Raw genomic sequence first — 22,355 nt, 5'->3', positions numbered from 1 at the left:
GCACAGAGAAGTCAAGTGACTCGCCCAAGGTCACATGGCAGACAAGTGGAGATACCAGGATTAGAACCCAGGTCCTTCCTACCCCCAGGTCCATGCTGTAGCCACTGGACCACAAATGAGGTCCTTAAGGGCAGGGATAGTGTCTTTTACTTCTTTTGTCTTTTCTCCAATCACTTTAATTCAGTGCAAAGGACCAGGTTTTATTCAATAAATATTTTAGCTACTGATCATTTAAATGACTGAAAGCATTATTTATGACTTCCACTATCATAAAATATACCAAAAGCCATTCCAATCCAACTGTTCTTTCTGAATGGCACTATAAACCTTGTATTTGTGCTGTATCACCAATAAGTAGTCAAAAGGTATTCCTACAATTTCAGTCTAGACATCTCTGCATCTACCTTTTTACCAAAGATACTAACGAAATTCAAATTGTCATGATCGGCTTTCACCTTTTGGTGAAGATACTAACAATCAATTAAATGGCCTCAAGCCAAGCACCAAGGCTATTTACTCCGAAGAGTAAACTATTTACTCCAAAGGGGACCAAGTTTTGATTTGATTTATAAAGTCTGTGACTCTTTTTACGGTGATGATGCTCATCATCAGTGGTATTAATGAGTGCTTACTGTGTGCAAAGAACAGAAATAAATGCTTGGGAGAGTTCAGTACAGCAGAGTTAGTAGACATATTTTCTCCTCACAATAAGCTCACAATCTAAAAGGGGTGACAGACATTAATATAAATAAATAATGTACAATATATAATTTATAGATATTATGGTGTGTTGAATGACTGTGGGGATTGAGGTACCTTCTCAGGTCCTTCCTGATTTATTTGTAAGCAGTCAAGCTTATTGTACATTTACTGTGTGCAGATCACTGTACTAAGCGCTTGGGAGAGTACAGTATAATAGAGTTGGTAGATCTGTTCCCTTGCCCACAATGAGCTAAGCATGCTTGAGTCTTCCAACCTTAGCTTTCAGATGGGAGACTGAACCATCCCCTTATTGTAGAATCCTCCAGTTGACTCTACAAATTAATTTTGTGGACAGCTAATGAAAATATATGTGAAAATATGGTAAAGGATTAAGAAAAGTGGGATCTAGCCAGAGGAAAATCCATAAAAGACTCTACATGATAGTATTGGGGAAGCTTCTTTTGGGTGACTTATGCCTATCCATTATAACAGGATTGCTACATACATTACAATATATTCATTCATTCATTCATTCAGTCGTATTTATTGAGCGCTTACTGTGTGCAGAGCACTGTACTAAGTGCTTGGGAAGTACAAATTGGCAACATATAGAGAGGGTCCCTACCCAACAACGGGCTCACAGTCTAGAAGGGGGAAGACAGACAATCATAAATATATGATTTACTACCACCTCAAATTCAGTTCATCATACATAGTAGCACCTTATTTACAGTGTTACTAAAGGAACTCTTAGACAGAGCCCTGACAACACATTTGAAATATGACATTTGCAAACTTCAGAACACATACTTCCTAAAATACACAGTTACCCTTTGCCCAATGAATGCTTACCTGATAGCGTGTTGGCTGATTGAGAATGCTGTTAAAACTGTGTGATTCAAAAACTCTTGAGTTAGACTGAGTGAAGAGATTTAACTAGAAAAGAATACAGTTACCCTAGTTAATTAGAATATATTCACTGGCAATCAAAACTGTAACCTACTTATTTCTCCTTGATTTCTCCTCTGCGATTAACATTCCTGGGTATGGTAAAGGGAAATACTTTTCAGAAATAATTTAAAATATTTTTGTGGGCGTTGGAAATGAATGAGAAAACATGCCACGCTTTATTCAAATATTTTCTTGATGTGCTATAGTAAAGCTACTCAACTGAAAGCATGTAAAAAATCCTTTTTTTATATTAAATTCTTATATTAATTCTTCTTAGTGACCCTTAGTACTGTTAGCGAATATATTTTGTAGCACATCGAGGGCAGGGTGACAGGTGAGTGGTTCTATCTCATAGCATCAATATTGAAAAGGGTATAAAAATTTCAGGCAATAATAATTATCTTTCTGCAGGATGTGAGACAGAAATCGTTTCCCTCTACCCACCCTCCTGTCCTGAGGAGGTTAGCAACAGGTATCTGGATAAGGAATGTTAACTAGATTAAAACTGAAGTTTCCTATTTCTTTTAAACTTTTGCACGTACCATTTTATTTTTCCATTTTGGAAGGAAGAAGAGGAGAAGGTTGGGAAATAAGAATGAAATTAAAAAGATAGATTAAATAACTGCTTCATTTTGAAATTCAAATGCTAATTTTGAATTGGATTTCAAAATGGACAGTAAGCCAATGTAAATGGCGTTCTGAGTGGCTTATACTCAAGAAACTTTCCGTTAGTTCCAGTACCTCTACAGAGAGAAGTTATCTTTTCCTCAGAGTAGTAGGGATTGAATTCCAGCAGGAGTAATTTAGTTTAGAATTTCTTAACCTTGAATAATAGATCACCTTTTGGGCTCCATTTTAGCCCTTTGTGTCTCTAAAAGAATTTCAATTCCTTGGACCCTTAAAAGGAGGAAATATTTAACTGAAATTTAAAAGGACATTGTTGAGAGACAAACACATTTCTTTTAGCCATCAATAAGTCTTCTGTACCTACCCTAGACTTTGAGTTACCCATTCCCATTTCTATATCCTTTTGTAGCCTTCTCCTCCTACATCTGGAAAAGTTAACGATCCTCATGATTAAATAGAAAAATGATTTGGGACTAGGAACAAGACTGAAGGGTGGAGGTAATGTTTTCCCATCATCAAAGTAAGATAACCAAAGTTTGGAGCGAGCAAACTTCCATTCTACATCACTGTCGTCCTGCATTAGAAAGGAGAAAAACATAAGATGACCTTCCCCGGGCCTGGAATGCCCTCCCTCCACACACCCGCCAAGCTAGCTCTCTTCCTCCCTTCAAAGCCCTACTGAGAGCTCACCTCCTCCATGAGGCCTTCCCAGACTAAGCCCTCTTTTTCCTCTCTTCCTCCCTATCCCCCCTCCTACCTCCTTCCCCTCCCCCCAGCACTTGTATATATTTGTACAGATTTATTACTATATTTATTTTACTTGTACATATTTACTATTTTATTTTGTTAATGATGTGCATATAGCTTTAATTCTATTTGTTCCGATGATTTTGACCCATCTACATGTTTTGTTTTCTGTCTCCCCCTTCTAGACTGTGAGCCTGTTGTTGGGTAGGGACCGTCTCTATATGTTGCCGACTTGTACTTCCCAAGATCTTAGTACAGTGCTCTGCACACAGTAAGTACTCAATAAATACGACTGAATGAATGAATGAATGAACTTACTGTAGAGAAGGGTTATATTTCAAAAGAAAACGTTCTGGCCTATATCCATTGGCCTTTCCACTGGCCTACTCTTTTCAAGTAGGGGAGAGGCTGGCTCTAGAGATACACTTCCACAATGACCCTAGTGACACTTCATGGCTAAAACTTAGAAGTTCCTTGGCCCGGAATTCTTGCTTCTGGGAAGCATGAAGGCCTCCTTATTACAGGAATTTGCTCAGCTGTTTGGTGGACGTAAAGGTGACCCTACTGTAGAACAGTGATCCCCTAACGTTTTCATTCTGAGAGCCTCTCAAACTCTCCATCAATAATACATGAAACAAGTGCAAAAGTATTTCTTTAGTAACACCTATGATGCTGTGTGAAAGAATTCAGGCTTAGTAGAGCTCACTGTCCACAATGGAAATCAATACTTTTTTTTCCTGATATTTGTTTAGCATTTACTACTATATGTCAAGCACCATTCTAAGCGCTGGGGAAGGTACAACTTAATTAGGTCGGACATAGTCCCTGTCCCTCGTGGAGACCAGGTATTCCCATTTTACAGTTGAGGAAACTGAGGCACAGATAGGTTAAGTGTCTTGCCCAAGGTCACACAGCAGACAAGTGGTAGAGTTGGGATTAGAACCCATGTCTTTCTGACTCTCAGGCCTGTGCTCTCTCCACTAGGCCATGCTGCTTCTCATATATGCTGGTGCCCAAATGCTGTCAAGGGGGTAGGATTGACTTGATATTGTGTGGAAAGAATTAAATTAAAAGCTGCTTCTGCCACCACTGTCCATCATTCCATAGCTCAATCTCTATAACTTCTCAGATGTTCTCTCTGGTTCATGACCTGCACTATGAACGGCATTGCTCTAAGATATAGATCTGCACTAGGGCTTTCCTGAGGATCGTGTTCAGAAGTACAAAATAAGAGGGACAAATGTATTGATATCGACAGCGATTTGCAAATCTTTTCTATACTGTGAAGTCTGGGCTCAAACCATTTAAAATGAATGGGCTATTACTAATAAGCTTAAAATGGATATTTCTTTATCTTTCTAATCTCCATTTCTTCTCATCCATTTATTGTATAATTGCTCAATTCCCCCTACATCAGAAGTATACTGCAAAAGGAAGCAAAGATCCCAGGAAAGAGCAGTAAGGACCCAAAAAATCTTTTGAGAAGCCACTAATGTCTGTCTTTTCTCACCCTGCTCACCACTACCCCCTCCCCACAACTTTAGGTTAGAAAACACTGTTCTCGGAGTAAAACTGGGGGATGTTCATAAAATCTATCTAAAAGGGCTTCAATTAATTAATCAACTAGTGATGTTTACTGAGAACTCACTGTGTGCAGAGCACTGTATAAGTTTTGGAAGAGGACATTAGAGTTTATAGACACACTTCTACCTGCAAGGAGTTTATAATCTAGGAGGGGAGACAGACATTAAAATATAGTACAGATGGTATAAAGATGTGTATGTAAATGCCTTGGGGTTGGGGAGTTGGCAAGTACCCAAGTGCTTTGGGCCTATGCACTCAAGGGCGCAAGTGATGTAGTTGGGAGGAAAAATAGGATTGGATGATGAGAGACTAGGTATATTCATATTTTTGTCCCCCTTCCCACCAGACTGTCCAAGTTTAAATGACTAATGCATCAGAATGGAATGGAAAAGAGTAAAAGGCCATACCTCAATTTCTTGATATGAGCTGTTAATCATAGCAATCAGCATGTTCAAGAGAACAACCACCATTGTTACATTGTATATCCCATACAAGACGTAGCCAATGTTCTCTATAAATTTATGATCATATTTGAGTACTACTGAAGTCACTTCAGACAATCCAAATATTGACCAAAACAAAGTCTTGAAACTTTCTTCCACTCTATTGAAATATTAAGGAAAACAACTGAAGGAACAAATACAATTTCTTGTGTATTAAGTTAAAAGCATGACTAATTTGAGGTTTCATTTATACAAATGAATAGGACTTGGATGTTGAAGCAGTTTGGAGTTTGTTCTGTAATCTGAGCAGCAAAAATACAGACACAAGGAAGATGCATTCATTCATCACATCCCTGTTTTCACATAGCATTAGCATCGTGTTCAAAACTGAATAACTGGAAACAATGCAAAACATTGGATTCATTACTGTATTCTGAAGGTAGAACTAGATGAAAAAATATAGTAATAGTAAATCAGGACCATTTCCTAGTAGTCCACAGCAGGCCTACTTATTCACCAAAATATCTAGTGCTTTGTCCAATCTACTTGTGAATGACAAAAAGCAGCTACTTCCACATGTCTTGGAAGATTATTCCAAAGTCAAAAATATATTTTATAGTAACAGGAAGATTGTACTGTTCCAGTGCCAATCTTCTGAAATAATAATCCTGCATGATAAATATACTCAGATATTTAAAATGAATGTTAGGTATGTCTTTAATATCAAAATTGTCAGTGATGTAATTCATTTTGGTGGAGATGAGAGCTATTGTATTGTCAAATATAATGTATAGCAATGAATCATTTGACCAGCATTTATTTTCCCTATTTGCACTGATTAATGAACACATGCATAAAATAGGAGATGACTCAACACTTTAAAGTAGTAGGTCTAGCTAAAAAATGGCAAGATTACATTTCATGTACTATGCATTATACAATATGCTATTCAGAGAAGTTCAACTTTAGAAACAAGAGAATTCTCATCCTTTAATTTATGAGACGGAAAGGTAGTTGCTAAGGGCAAGTTTATTTTCTGATTTTTTTTCATTCAGTGGCATCACTGAATCATCTAAATTCAAATAGCTCTCACTAAATTCGAATGTTTTATAGTAATGAAAAAAATCAAAGTTACGGAAAATCACTTAGGAGTTGGCTAAGGCAGTGCACTCCTTTTTGGCCAGGGGAAATCCATTGCTTTCCAGCTCAGCATCTATTAGCTATTCCTCCAGTATTAGGTGGATTTCTGGACTGCACTAATAGTAGGGGAAAAGAGTCCCCATACATAGGTTTATCCATGGTGGCAACTGCTTATTTTCTATGGTATTTGTTAAGCCAGACGCTGTACTAAGCGCTGGGGTAAATTCAAGTTTGTCAGGTTCGACACAGTCCCTGGCCCGAATTGGGCTCTCAGTCTCAATCCCCATTTTACAGATGAGGCAGCTGAACCACAGAGAAGTTAAGTGACTTACCCAAGGTCATACAGCAGACAAGTGGTGGAGCTGGGATTAGAACCCAAGTCCTTCTGACTCCTAGGCCTTATGCTCGATCCACTAAGCAACATTGCTTCTCAGCCTAGGGATGAAGTCTGTTAAATAGTTTGGTCTGGTTTTAGCTGCTCTGGACCACATCAGATTCCTATTTGGGGAATTTCACATTATGGTCCCAGGGAACTGGGATATTACTGCACCCCCTCAAAAACTTGGCAGGTGACTGAAAACGGAACTAAAACCCGTCCTCCCCCTGACTTTCCTATCACTGTAGATAACACCACCATCCACCCTATCTCACAAACCCATAACCTAGGTATTAGCCTCGACTCATCTCTCTCACTCAACCCGCACATGTGTCACAAAATCCTGACTGTTCCATCTTTTCAACTTCTCTAGGATCTGCCCTTTTCTCTCCATCCAAATTGCTACCACAGGAAGCCAAGCACTTATCATATTTAGCCTTGATTATTGCATCAACCTCCTCGTTGACCTCCTTGCCTCCTGTCTCTCCCCTCTCCAATCCTTGTTCAACCCACATCTCCCCACTCCTCAAAAATCTCCAATGGTTGCCCCTCCAACTCTGCATCAAGCAGAAGCTCCCTTTCATTGTCTTTAAAGCACTCAGTCAGCTCTCTGCCTCCTACCCTTCATGCCATCCCTTCAGCCACTTCAGCACTCTTAAGTTCTTATGTTGGAAATGTTCAGATCCCTAATAAATGCAGAACTGAGTTCAAAAGGAACTGAACAGTAAAAAAAAATTATTCAAACTGCCCTGTCTTTCTAAGAAGTCCATTTCCAGGGTTCAGAAAAACTATATTTCCTCAAATCCACTGGGAAAGTGGGATCCTCTAAGCAGAGAATGAGACTCAATCAGCAAGACAAGCAGAAGTTTTAATCCCAAAAGGGTAAGTAGGGTCGAGGACTTCAGCTATCTTCCCTCTGACTCTCCCGATTTACTAATCCAGCTGCTCTGAAGGGCCGTGCCTAGTTCTCTCCAAATGCTGAATAATAATAATAATAATAATAATGGTATTTATTGCATGCTTACTCTGTGCTAAGCACTCTGTTAAGCACTGGGAACAGATACATGATAACCAAATCGGACAAAGTCCCTGTCCTATACAGCATTTGCAGGCTGAGAGAACAGGTATTTTATCTGCATTTTATTTTTGAGGAAAGTGAGGTCACACAGCAAGCAAGTGACTAAACCAAGTCAAAAACCAGGTTTCCTGACTCCCATGCTCATGCTTCTTCCACTAGGCCACACTGCTTCCCGTCTGAGTGATTTGCTCAGACCCAAAAAAGCTTGTGATTTTATGGAACTTTGTGTAGCTAGAAGTTTGCTATGCTTTTTTTTTTTATCAAGTTAGGTATTTGTTGACTCATTAATGAAGTGCAGGCATTTGGATCTAAGGTTTCCCCATGCTTTTCACCTTCTGCATTAAAATTCAATTCCTCAGTCTAAGATTTTTGTAGTTTTGGTAATGGCAGGATAAACTAGGTACTTATCTTATCCCTGGTTTCCCCACCATAGCCCAGGCAGTTCAAGTCACAAAGTGCCACATAGTTGAAATTGCATCCTGTGTTGTAGAAGCAGGATCCCAAATACTTTAAAGAGCTCAGAGTTTAATAATGCATCTGTTTATCTGCAACCGATTTATTGGTCCAGCTGTGTTTATTACTTTTATCCACTCATGTTTTCAATAATTTATATAGTTATCTTCCCTTTTAGATCGTAGGCTCTTCGAAAGATAAAGATTGCTCCTTATCTGTATGCAGATGCCTAATATAGAGCTCTGTACCCAATGATGCATAATAAATATTGTTACTAATGACGAAAGTCTCCTTGCCTGTTCAATATGCCAATGCATTTTTGTTTGTGTGTTCTTGCTTTCTTCTTCAAGGGTGAAAATCAGGACTATGGACACTTCTTGAAATACCTTGAGTTTTTCCAAATACCTTCAGGCCATCTCCTGACAATCCCTATTCATTTATATTTCTTGATGGAAGCAAAGCTCAGAGACCTGGTTTCAGGTAAGTGCATTACTCAAGAAAGTTAAAAAAAGTTAGCCTTCAATATTAGTAAATAACTACCAGAATATGTCCACTGACTCATACAGCTCTCTGATTTTTTTTTCTTTTTACTTCTTAAATATAAAGTCTTACTTACGTGGTAAAAGCAGGGTTTACTTTGGCCCCAAGGTAGTAGGAGTATAGTATAAACATTCCAATCATAAATGCAAGAAACACCATAATAAAGAGGACCATAAACTTGAATATATCCTTGACAGTCCTTCCCAGAGAAATCTGTAAGGGCCCAAAGCTTTCATTTGCAGGCAAGATATATGCAATCCGTGAGAAGCTAAGAACGACAGCTATTGCATAAAGCCCTTCAGATATGATCTGAGGATCTGATGGGAGCCATTTATCTCTGGCTGGAAGAAAAAAGAGGTAGAAAACAGAGTTTTCCATTTATCACTTAGTACATAAGTAAGTAACTGCAAGCAGGATTCATCATGTAAATACACAATATTTATCTCAATAGGAAATGAATATTGTAGATCCCCTTAAATACTTTGGTATTCATGTTTTAGTAAGAAATATTTGAGTTTCCTATCGTTTTCAGCATGAGAGAATCCATCACATAAAATGCTAAGTTGTCTTTTCATATTGGGAAGAGCTTGGCTCAACCATTTAATTGGGGAAAGAAAGAAAACTGAACATTCCATTAGCTAGTGTATGAGGTTTCCTGTGTTATTACGGTAAAACCCTATTATAAAGTACTTTCTGTAGGGCCAAGGTTTTTGAATACTTTCACCTCTAAAAATATTTTGTAGAGTGGAGGTGTTACCGGAACACAGGGTTACTGATAACATATTAGAGAGCAAATAAACTTCCTTATGCAAACAAAAGCATCAGTAAGAAGGATCATGGAACACTTGCTCAATTGTTTCTTGATGTTTGGCCCAATTCTATATTCTGGCAAATTAAGACAAGAAAAGACAAATATTTATGTATCTATTAACACATAGAAGAAGGTTATCTAATTCCTATTTTACCCATTTTAAATATCCTTCTATGGCCACAGGTATTTGATTCATTCTACTATAAGGGGCTTGAGGGTTCTTTATCTTGTTGCATCTTTTTCACTTTTTGTTAATATTCTTGTAGCATATATTTTGTAACCTGACTCAGCCATATTGCTTTCAGATGATTGTGTGTCAGATAATTTATAAAATGACTGAGAAGGCAAAGGAAATAGCCAAATATGGGACATCATATAGGAGTGCAATGTAGATTTCTTTTTAAAACAATGGATTTTGTGAAAGTTGCATAATTTTGCATGGTGCCCGGGAGTTGTCATAGAAAGGATAGCAAAAGTAATATAAGATAACTTCATGGAAGGAAAGCGGCATTACTTGATAAATGGATGTAATTTAGAGACTGGGTAATCTTATTCAGCTTTTTATTACATTATTACCTTGTACAGCACTTGATGAAACAGCACAGTCTTCTTGTATGTAGCATCATCGATCAATTGCAATGAAATTTAGGAGTGATTTATCTCATGCACTTGGTTAAAATATAATTCCTTTTTATGTAAGCACAGTATAACTTGTTAGAACAGCCTTACTAAGGATACCAACTCGGTTATATATATATAAATATAAATATATAGTTTTATAGAGAAATAAATACCTTATATATATATACCTTATATGTATATATATATATTATGTAGCCACCTCTAGACTGTAAACTCATTGTGGGCAGGGAATGTGTCTACCAACTCTGTTATATTGTACTCTTCCAAGTGCTTAGTACAGTGCTCTGCACACAGTAAGCACTCAATGAATATGATTGATTGATTATAGTATCACCCATAACTTGGTCCAAATGAAATCCCTATAACCAGGGCTGGCTACCACTCATGTGCCTGCCCCTGTGGTTACTGATCCAAAAGGTTTAGCTTACGCTTCTGAGACAGATAGGGCAGTAGTAGTGAAAGAAATAACGGTGTGGGAAGAGGGATTGTGAAAGGGAGTGGTAGCAGTAGTTGCTGAATTTTGCTTGAGAGCAGCACTATCGATCAATCAATCAATCAATCAGTGTTATTTACTGAGCATTTACTGTGTGCAGAGCACAGTATTAAGTGGTCGGGAGAGTACGGGGGTTCGTAGGCACGTTCCCTGCCCACAATGAGCCTACAGTCTAGAGACAGAATGGAAGAGGCAGAAGCCACTGAGAGATTTCTCCAGCAGAGCCGAGAGTCAAATCCCTGGAGTAGGAAACGAGGAAGCAAAATATAAGAAAATGACATCTGTGACTCTGAAGAGGTTAGTAGCAAACAAGAAATGGAGGGGCGGGTACCTTAGCAGACGAGGGTGTGGGGAAAGGGGAGGAAGGAGGGAGTAGAGGGGGGCAAAGAATTGGAGAAGGAAGAGTTAGCAGTAGTAGCCAAAAATAAAATGGGGTTTTAGGGGCAGCCATGCAGGGAAGGAGAAAGAGGAGGAGGGAGAAAGTGACAGGGGAAAATGAGCAGTGATCATAATAATGTTAACGATGGCCTTTACTAAGCTCTTGCTCTTACTGTGTGCCAAGCAAAGCACTAGGCTAGCCACACCATAATTAGATTGGACACAGTCTCTGTCCCACATGATGTTTACAGTCTAAGAAGGAGGGAGAGAAAAAAGAAAGAAGAGAATGGGAGAGGAAGAGAAGGCAGAAGAAGGAACCGTCAATGGCCTGCTCAGTCCACTTCCCCTGACCACCTTGACCCCTGCCAGGTATAACACTACTAAGTTTTAGCAACCTCAATTCTCAGTTCTTTGAATGTCACACTACAACTTAGCTCTACCATGGTTGACAATTTTGTATAATAGATTATAGATGCATATGTGCATATTTAATAGAAATCAAATTTCTGAACATTGTATGCAAGTATGTATGTAGAGACCCTTTTATCCCAAGATCTTTGGAAGAAAAAAAAGATCAAAGATAGTGGGAACCTTGCTTCCTCCAGAATGTTGGGGACGATAGGGTAGAATTAGCATAGAGAACTTAGGTATTACAAGGGAAAGCTAGGAGTTTTTGGGAGACGCTGTGCCCTTCTCACCCACGGCCATTCCATGCCCCATTCCTTAGAGACCAATCTCTGGAAGCCCTAATCTGGAAGCTTGGCTCACATTCACGTATCGGGCTCTGTATTGATTCTCCAGCTCAAGTATTAGCTCATGGGGATTCTGGAGAACAGAAGAAACTCTGAATAAGAGTCCATGGCCTCCCTTCTTCTGGTCCAAAAACCAGAATGAGAAATCACCACCAAAAGGCAGGGATTGATTGAAGCAACATACTCCAGATACAGGAAACCTCAGCAAACGATAAATACAAATGGTGCTATGGCTAGTTCCTTTGCTCCCACCCCCCGCCCCCAACTCGAGTGTTATTTTTTGATCTATACTCTACTCGTCTGTTTAAATCCACACACTTACTGCCAAAAAAGTGTGCATTTAGGGTCTAGCAGCCTTCATGTTCATTTTGAATAGATGTTCCCAGCTATCTCCAAACATGAAAAAGTTCAGCTGGATTAGTGACTTACCATATGTAAAATACTGTATCTCTGGTGGAAGTGTGACCTCATTGAGGTCACTCTCTTCGATGTAACTATCCACATACTGCTGGGCTTTTGTAGCCTGAAGAAATGCTAGAAGTCTGGCTGTGAAAGCAGCGATGAAGATGGATAACATCCCAAAATCCAAGACATTCCATAACTGCACTATATATTCTCTGGGTCCTTCTAGCCAGAGCTCTTTACATTCGGACCACATCATTCCTGCCACAGCAATCAGGGAAAACCACACATTACAATTTAGGACTTCCATAAACGAGACCTCATCTTGCCCATCATCAATTTTTACTTACAGCATCGAGAGCTGACACGTGAAAGATACTGTACTAGGAACTGTGAAGTATACACATGTCCTCATGGAGCTGCAGTTTTAATTATATACAGGAGGAAAATTGACTGGAAAATGAGTTGCTCTTAAATGGTGGGATTTGGAGAAAACAAGATCAATCAATCAGTGGTATTTACTAAGCCCTTACTGTACTAAGCGCTTGGGAGAGTTCAATACAACAGACTTGGTAGGCACATTCCCTGCCCACAACAGTCATAACTTGGATGGGGAGAGTTTAGAATTGTCACTAATTCTGATTTTTGCAGGATTACCAATGGGGCTGGTCGGACATTTAAACATTCTGAACACTTAACAGGCTAATTAATTAGGTGAAAATAATAATGATAAAATTAATAAGGTCCAAATAGGAACTTCACTATAACAGAAATAAAGGTGCAGACAATTTTATAATGCTACATTTAAGGAAAGTGTGTAATTCCTGGAAGAGCTCTTTGTTTACATGTCAAACATCTTTGGGTTGGAATACAGTTTTCTAAGATATTTCTCTCCCTTGATTAACACAGCACAAACTTAATGATCTGACTGCAGGGAAGACAGATTTTCCCTTTAGGAAGAAAAAAGGAATGATGTAGAAGTTAAAACAAGATCCTTCTGGTGCTGGAGTACTTGGTTGAAGCTTGATTTCTTAGGTTGATCCTCCCTATTCTTATTGATCTTTGTACAGAGCAATGATAATTGCAAGCATTTTTCAGAAGTTATTATTTCTCTACATAAGGAAGCATCACTCTTAAATTTTAATACATAGTGATATTAAGGTGAAAAGGATAAAGAAATGATATATTTTATTTTATTTAAGCTTATGCCCTATCAACCCAAAATTATAAATCCATTTATGTTATTCTTTAGCAAGTTTTACATAGACCTCTAAGGATTACAGTATATAGTTCAGACTCTTTTTCGAGTTCCAATAATTGGAGTCTTTGGAATTTGTGTTTGCCTCTCTTTCACCTCTTCGGAGACAGTAATATGTGATTGTCCTGCACTATATGTAGTGGCAGCAAGCCCAGGTGGGGATGTAGCTAAATCCTGCAGACTCGTAGAGCTGAACTATGCACTTGTTTCAGCCCTGCTGCCCTCCTTCTTCCTTTGGAAGATCTTGGCATTCCCACTTCCACAGGGGGAGGCGGATTCCTTTCAGGGACGGTCCAGATCTGAGTCTTATGTTCTGCAGGTCAAATGGTTAGAAGAACCAGTGCACTCTGCGTGTTAGAGGGCTCTTAGGGTATGTGGAGGCAGCCAGGACTGTGATGAATGACCCCAAGTGGATGATCTGGTAGGGATTCACCCCAGTTGAAGTGACTGTGCTTGAGAACATCCCTAGTTTATGACCATCTCTAAATACCCAAGAAATTTCTTCTTCAATCAATGGTATTTAATAATAGTAATAATAATAATGGCATTTATTAAGCAGTTACTATGTGCAAAGCACTGTTCTAAGCACTGGGAAGGTTACAGGGTGATCGGGTTGTCCCACGGGGGGCTCACGGTCTTCATCCCCATTTTACAGATGAGGTAACTGAGGCCCAGAGAAGTTAAGAAGTTAAGCCCAGAGATTTGCCCAAAGTCACACAGCTGACAAGTGACGGAGCTGCGATTTGAACCCATGACCTCTGACTCCAAAGCCCGTGCTCTTTCCACTGAGCCACGCTGCTTCTCTAATCATCATCAATCGTATTTATTGAGTGCTTACTATGTGCAGAGCACTGTACTAAGCGCTTAGCACTGTACTAAGCACTTAGCACTGTACTAATCAATCAATAGTATTCATTGAGTGCTTATTGTGTGCAGAGCACTGTATTGAACACTTGGGAGAGTTCAGTGCAACAGAGTTGATAGGCACATACCCTGCCCACACTGAGTTTACAGTCTAGAGGGGGAGATAGGCATTAATATTAATCAATTTCTTCTTCAGCCAAACTACCTTGTTTCTAGCTTAATGTCAATGGAAGGGCAAAGGGTTATACCCACTGGCAGAAAAGTCCTCGTGTAAGGATGTGGAGAGGCGGGAGCAGGGCTGTCATTCCAGCTTCACATTCCCTTCTCTACATGATCCCCTGCTGCTGCTTCTCCACGAGGTGTTACGCTATTCACAACTGCCTTGTTGTTCCAATCCAATAGTTTGGACACATGACTGAATGGAGAAATTCAGTAATCAAACAGAATTCCTATCTAGGCCTTGGAGAACCATGTGACTCTTCTTTTAAATCAAGAAAAATCACTGATTATTCCTGGAATGACACCCTTGGATTAGAAATCATATGATGCTATGGGAAGATCCAAAACAGAGAATTTTACTGAGAAGTTGACTATTTGCAATTTGGGGTCAAAACTAAAACTTTAAAGTGTCCCCATCTTTTTCAAGGGAATTTTTTTTTAAATGGGGATGTTTAAATCACTAATACTAATAAATCATTAGCATTTATAGTATAAATAATAATAATAATAATAGCATTTATTAAGCGCTTACTATGTGCAAAGCACTGTTCTAAGCACTGATAATCTATCAAATGGTTATCTAAAGGATCTGAATCATCGAATCTCAAAGATCAGATACTGACTATTCAGCAAACAGCGAGAGCCTAGTCATAAGAGTAGTAATTATGATATTTGTTAAGCACTTACTATGTGCCAGGCATTGTACTAACTGCTGTGTCTGCCCCTTTTCACATTGCCAGTGTCTTTCCCCACTTTATATCTTTTACATCTCCCACTTTCTGTCCAACCTCTTCCCACTCCAAGGCAATTCTCCTCACTCCCTCAGCTACCTGTTCTCATGTCATTATTATTATATAATAATTACTAGTAATAATAATAATAATAATAAAGTGCTTACTATGTGCCAATCTCTGTACGAAGCTCTGGGGTAGGTTCAAGAAAATCAGGTCCCACATGGGGCTTACAGTCTAAGTAGGAAGGAGAACAGGTATGCAGATGAGAGAACTGAGGCACAGAGAAGTTAAATGACTTGCCCCAGGTCACACGGCAGGTACATGGTAGAGCTGGGATTAAAATCCAAGTCCTCTGACTCTCAGGCCTGGGCTCTTTCCACTAGGCCATGCTGCTTCTCTACCTCGGCTAGCTGTTGTTATGGTGGATGGGGACAAATGAGCTTTCTCTATCTCTTCCCACCTCTCACTAACCTAAGCCTGTCCTTAACTCTCTACCCTTTGCTGTCCATCCCCAACCTCCCACTGATCCTTTCTGCCTGGCCACACTGATTGTCTGTCACCACATCTCACTACTTTTTCCTGTATCTGAACCTGCTTCTCCCCTCCTTTCTCACCTCTCCTCATGGCTGCAGTTCCTCACCTCCTTCTCTGTTGCTTATTTTGTTTTCTTCTCTCTCCGCTTTTTTTCCCCTACATCACAGCTCCCACTTCTTTTCTTTCTGTCCTGTTGCTTCTCGGTTCAGGACTCTTGGGGGCCCCCCTACCATGCCTTCTGAAATTCTAGGGTCTCCTTTATTTCCTCTGCCTTGCCAACAAGTTTGTGGACTGAAGAGAGGCCTTTTGGTTCATTTCAGGTTATCGAGTATCTGTCAGCACCATGGAACTAGCCGAGAAATTGCCAATGCCCAGAAAGCAGCAGGAGCTCTCCAGCTCTTCCGGAGCTCTTCCAAAGCTCTTGATTATCTGGACATCTACAGATGTTTTTTGGTTAGTGGCAGGAGCACGAAAAAGCAGTAGGCTTGATCTGAGTTCTTGGGTGTTGTGAAGAGGAGAAATGGGGAAGCTCAAAGAGACTCCATTAAGTCCAGCTAATGGTCAGATAGTATTTAATACTTAGTACAGTGCCTGGCACATGGTGAGCATCATCATCATCATAATCATCAGTATTTGTTAAGTTCTTACTATATGCACAGCACTGGACTACAGGTTTGGGAGAGTACAGGACAACCGAGATGGCAGGCACATTCCCTACTCATAATGAGTTTACAGTCTAGAGGAGGAGACATACATTAATATAAATACATAATTTATAATATATAATTTAAAGATATGTACATAAGTGCTGTGGGGTTGGGGGTGGGGTGGATATCAAATATCCAAAGTCATAGATCCAAGTGCATAGACAGCCTTTCCAACTTTCTACTTTAATCCCTCTCCTCTATTAATAATTCCCAAATTAACTGAATGGACCCTAAATGTATTCTAAGCCCTCTTGTCATTTAGGTATTCATATTTATTTTTGTTATTTATATACTTACATTTCTTTTATGCCCTCTATCCTTGTCATTTGCCTTTTATGCTTTATTACTTATTATTTATCTACTAATTTGCAGGTCCTGTATTCTCCACTCAAAGGTTATAAGCCCCTGGTTAGCAAGACCACATGTAATTCTTCCCTGTAAGTCTCCACAGGCCTAGAACAGTCCTCTGCACAGAGCAGCCACTCAGTAAATACTGCTGTTAACTTTTTTAAAAATTACTGAAAATGACAATGATCTAATACAGAACACTGAGAAAAATCCCAATAATTTTTCATTTTGGATCATGCAAAGTAGGGAAAAATCTTTACCTTATAAGGTAATTTAATAAACCAGGTATTTATTGAAAAGAAAGTCATAATACTTTATAAATAGAAATCTATATGAAATAAAATATACTCTCAGATTGTGTAAGGCAGAATGAGGAGTTAAAGTGGAGGGAAGGGATATCTTACTTACCAAGAACCCACACCATGATCAGCATTTCAGTCCAAGTGAACTGGGTTGTTTTCACCCTGAATATTTGCTTAGGGTAATCAATAACAGTGATGTTAGGGAGCGTTGTGATGCCTTCAAACCTGTCAGAGGCATTGAACACAAGCAGGCACAGGAAAATAATGAATGAGGCAGCGTGGGCCACAAATTTCATAAATGGGCTTCGGAGAATTTTTCCTAGCTGTAAGAGGGAAAAATAGAAATAGAAATGCATAGCTTTAGAGAGCTTGGAATAAAAAGTATGCAGCTGAATAGGATAGTTGCATCACATTCTTCAAAATACCTGCTGAACCTTCCAATTGCCACTTTTAGAAACACCATCATTTGGAAGTAACACTCTGTGGTAGGATGTAAAATGGTCCCAAATTTCAGTGATTGTATTAATAATAATAATAATAATGTTGGTATTTGTTAAGCGCTTACTATGTGCAAAGCACTGTTCTAAGCGCTGGGGGGAACACAAGGAGATGAGGTTGTCCCATATGGGGCTCACAGTCTTAATCCCCATTTTACAGATGAGGGAACTGAGGCACAGAGAAGTGAAGTGACTTGCCCAACATCACATAGCAGACATGTGGGGGAGGCGGGATTCGAACCCATGACCTCTGACTCCCAAGCTTGCGCTCTTTCCACTGAGCCACACTGCTTCTCTATAATAGCATTCGTTAAGTGCTTACTATGTGCCAGGCACTGTTCTAAGCGCTGGGGGGGATACAAGGTAATCAGGTTGTCCCACTTGGGGCTCACAGTCTTAATCCCCATTTGATAGATGAGGTCACTGAGGCCCAGGGAAGTTAAGTGGCTTGCCCAAGGTCACACAGCAGACAAGTGGCGGAGCTGGGATTTGAACCCATGACCTCTGACTCCCAAGCCCGTGCTCTTTCCACTGAGCCATGCCGCTTCTCAGTAGAACATTACAGTTTCCCTTTCAAAGATATTATTCTGGAAAATGTAGGTTACTGCTGCCTAGAGGATTCAAAACAGTAAAATTTTCTCACTATTCAGGGAAGAGTATCTTCAGTTGGAAGAATGCTATTACTGACTCAGACCAAAGGTTCACCCAACTCAGTAGTATTGTGTCTCCCAGTATCTATCCACAAATCAAAACAGAATCTCGGTCCGTGAGTCAACTGAAATGTGGCATGGAAATTGGGGAAGAATGTCAATTTAGAGCAGGCAGCTCTTCCGACCCCAAGGCGACAATCTGAAATGAGCACACACAGCACAGTGTGAAAGTAGCAAATTAAAGTCCTTACCCTGCTACATGGTGCAATCCAATAGCCAATGGCAAGAAGTGGGAGCCCCAAGGCCACAACCAGCACAACCAGACACTTGATGGCTATAGTCTGTTCCCGTAATCCTGAGAGATTCTCGTACCAGATGGTCAACAACTGCTGTTGACAGTTGGGGTGAGCCACAAACTGCAGGCAATAGAAGGAAAGGCAAGCTAGAGCTCTATTGTCTCAGATCACAAGCACTTTGTGTGCCTATGTACCCTAGGAATCTTTATTTACAAATAATTTCCTTAATGAATCCAGGCTTGGGAAATTTCTAGTTAATACTTGTTGTCTTCCCTTTTGTACCTTTTCACTTGATGTCTAGTGTTTTAGGGTTAGATAAGATGAGAGTGGAGGCATAAACTATAATGACCACAAAATGACTCCTGATCTTCGGCTTCCATAATTCCTCCTCCCTGTTCCTCTACTACTATGCTTCCCAACTCCTAACTTTCAGCCTTGAAAATGGTTGTCAATATCATTCACTGTACAGAAATTACAAGCGACCTGTAAAATATCCTCTTCCCCTACCCACACTTATTAATGCTACCTCCTTCCCCTCTCCAAAGCCTCCATCACTTTTCTCAAAAATCTTCTTGCAATTTAAAATCTTATGTGCTGTATACAATATTGTGATACATTGTAATAGAGAAAATGTAAATTTCATTCATTTTTCTTTTGGTGACCATTCGGAGAAGAGCGGGAGTACTGGAAAATAGTTTTGGTGGGTTGGTAACTGGTTTTTTTTTTTTCAGATATTTGCAAGGCTGATATGTGATGTGAGAATACACACAAAACGTATTTGGTTACTACTGATATATTAAAGCCCACTATTAGTATTAAAATAGGAGAACGAGCTTTGTCTCCAAGGAATAGTTTCAGGAATATCTGACGCATACAATATAATCATCACAATTTAGACTGACTAGAAGAGTATTTGTGGTCAAAATGTGACAGAAATTATTCTCCCATTTAACCAAAAGAAAATAGCATACTAAATAAATATTTCACACTCTGTTAGAGCTCCTCAGTCAACTACCATTATTCACTGACAGAGATATTGCTGTCAGGTTAACCTGTCATACTGGCAAGAGATTTGGTTTTTGTTTGTTTTCTGGGTTGTTTTTTATGGCATTTATGAAGCACTTACTATGTGCAAGGCAGTGGACGGGGTAGACACAAGCTAATCAGGTTGGACACAATCCATGTCCCACATAAAGCTCAGAATCTTAATCCCCATTTTACAGGTGAGGTAATTGAGACACAGAGAAATTAAGTGATTTGTCCAAGATCACACAGCAGACAAGTGGCAGAGGTGGAATGAGAACTTAGGTCCTTTTGACTCCCAGGGCTAAGCTCTATCCACTAGGCAATGCTGTGTCCCAATTTATTTTATTCTCCCAAATGGTGATTTTCTCTCTCTTTCCAAAGCATGTGAACTGAGTAGCCAGTGAGTGATCTTAGGACAGATACGGATATGTATTGATTACTCAAACAGAGTGATCAAAAAATTGGATTAGCTTTACCAAAATCTATCTAGATATCAAGGTTCGTGTCTACATAGCTCCTTATGCAATTTCCTTACCCTGATGTCAGTTTATTTAGCATGCGGTCATCAAACCTGTACCTACTGTTGGCTTTGTCCCCCAAATCCGACTCCTCCTTTGTAACCTTTCCCTGCAGTTCCTATTTCATGAAGAACCATAATCACGAACCTTAGCTTCAGTATTTCCCTTTACATAGGTAGCTGGGACTGGGACTATCAAATACCAAATTTCCTGGCACCTTCAGGAACCGATGCTTCAGGGAATGTTGGAGAGTTATCGTCATTTAAATTAGGGAAGGCTTTTCAACTCTGGTGTTGCTGTTATTAGTGGCTCAAAAGTGATACTGCAGATGAGCATATAGAGCCTGCAACAGTAGAGAATTCACCAAGTACCCAGGTTATCTATCGAGAACTTTCCTGCTGGCTTCGAAAGAGTGAGAGGAGATTCATTCAATTCTATTTATTGAGCGCTTACTGTGTGCAAAGCACTATACTAAGTGCTTAGGAGATGGAGACAGAAACATCAGACTTTTATTCTCGGGATGTTTCACCAAAATTAAATGGTGGGAAAATGTCAGTTTTTATCTAGCTGGGCCAAAACTTCTTTCTTGTGATCATACCTTTGTGTGTATGTCCACAACCGTGTGTATAATAATAATAATAATAATAATAATAATGATAATAATAATAATAATAATAATGTTGGCATTTGTTAAGAGCTTACTATGTGCAAAGCACTGTTCTAAGTGCTGGGGGGGCTACAAAGTGATCAGGTTGTCCCACGGGGGGCTCATGGTCTTAATCCCCATTTTACAGGTGAGGTAACTGAAGCTCAGAGAAGTGAAGTGACTTGCCCAAGGTCACACAGCAGACATGTGGCGGAGCCGGGATTTGAACCCATGACCTCTGACTCCAAAGCCCGGGCTCTTATATGTTATACAGAAGACTGTAGACCCTTAAAACATTAGTTTATGTCTTTCAATATACATAAATTTCATCTCTCAGATGCGATATAATTGGGGCAATTTCCTTCTTCATTTATATCTTAATTTTTTTTTAACCATAAAGTAATGAGATTGGAATGCCCCCACCAGATGGCACCAGTTACCTCATATCACTATCCTACTTTCTCCCCACAAAACGTTATTCAGATTTCAAACATTTTCAAAAAACAACTCATGTAATAACAAAATTCACGTGAAGTTGTGGAATTTTCAGAGAGACAAACAATAATCTCTCAGGTAGATTTTTCAGTTGTTCATAGTTGACTTCTAACAAGAGGTTCACTCTCAGGGCATTAGATTTCACTCCCCAAATCCACTGTACTGCTCTACTTAGGGCAAGTACCCTAAGTACGCTGTATGCAAGTACGCTGGAGAAGCAGCGTGGCTCAGTGGAAAGAGCCCGGGCTTTGGAGTCAGAGGTCATGGGTTCAAATCCTAGCTCCGCCAATTGTCAGCTGTGTGACTTTGGGCAAGTCACTTCACTTCTCTGGGCCTCAGTTCTCTCATCTGTAAAATGAGGATTAAGACTGTGAGCCCCCCGTGGGACAACCTGATCCCCTTGTAACCTCCCCAGCGCTTAGAACAGTGCTTTGCACATAGTAAGCGCTTAATAAATGCCATCATTATTATTATTATTAAGTACCCCTATGAGCTTAGTACCCCAGAGTGACACATTAGTATTACCCCCACAGCTTTTGGGGCAGGATAAGTAGCAGTAGCTAGCCTTCCCTGCCCCATGGTGCCAAAAAGGGAATGGATTTGGAGCCCTGTTGGCAGTTATTATTATTATTATGACTACTACTAATAATAATAATAATTATGTAACTGGTTAAGAACTTACTCTATGCCAGGCACTGTTCTAAGCGCTGGGGTAGATACAAGTTAATCAGGCTGGACATAGTCCCTGTCCCACATGGGGCTCACAGTCTTAATCCCCATTTTACAAATGAGGTAACTGAGTCCCAGAGAAGTTAAATGACTTGCCTAAGGTCACAGAGCAGACAGGTGGCAAAGCCATAATCAGAACCCAGGTCCTACTGACTCCTAGATCCGTGCTCTATCCACTAAGCCAGGCTGCTTCTCTCCTTGCCCTGCACTCTACTCTTTGCCCTATATTGGCAGGACTTGATCCCTGGGCCGGGGACCTATGGGGTTCCCATTGTCCTCACGGGCTGCAGGACCAGGGTAGAGGCTGATCTCACCCTTGCCCCAGCACCCTTGGAGGTGAGCCATCCCCTTACCTTCCCAGTGCATCGTCCCCTTCAGCCATTATCAGCAGCAGCAGCAGCAGCCGTGAGGGA

General features: G+C 39.9%; 1 protein-coding gene across 1 annotated transcript in view; it reads right to left on the bottom strand.

Moving 5' to 3' along the window:
* TRPC3 (transient receptor potential cation channel subfamily C member 3) overlaps positions 1-22,355 on the bottom strand; it is a 58,552-nt gene that overhangs the window by 4,407 nt on the left and 31,790 nt on the right. The window contains exons 4-10 of the mRNA XM_038769360.1: positions 18,484-18,648; positions 17,192-17,408; positions 12,147-12,380; positions 8,718-8,982; positions 5,019-5,214; positions 2,645-2,854; positions 1,555-1,638 (exon numbers count right to left, since the gene is read on the bottom strand). Of these exons, the coding sequence (XP_038625288.1) occupies positions 1,555-1,638; positions 2,645-2,854; positions 5,019-5,214; positions 8,718-8,982; positions 12,147-12,380; positions 17,192-17,408; positions 18,484-18,648 (1,371 nt within the window). The remainder of the gene's footprint in view (positions 1-1,554; positions 1,639-2,644; positions 2,855-5,018; positions 5,215-8,717; positions 8,983-12,146; positions 12,381-17,191; positions 17,409-18,483; positions 18,649-22,355) is intronic.

Source organism: Tachyglossus aculeatus, chromosome X5 (genome assembly GCF_015852505.1).
Source record: "Tachyglossus aculeatus isolate mTacAcu1 chromosome X5, mTacAcu1.pri, whole genome shotgun sequence".
Classification (NCBI taxonomy): domain Eukaryota; kingdom Metazoa; phylum Chordata; class Mammalia; order Monotremata; family Tachyglossidae; genus Tachyglossus; species Tachyglossus aculeatus.
Note: the sequence above shows the minus strand (reverse complement) of the source record. Positions and strands in the feature narration are given on the sequence as shown.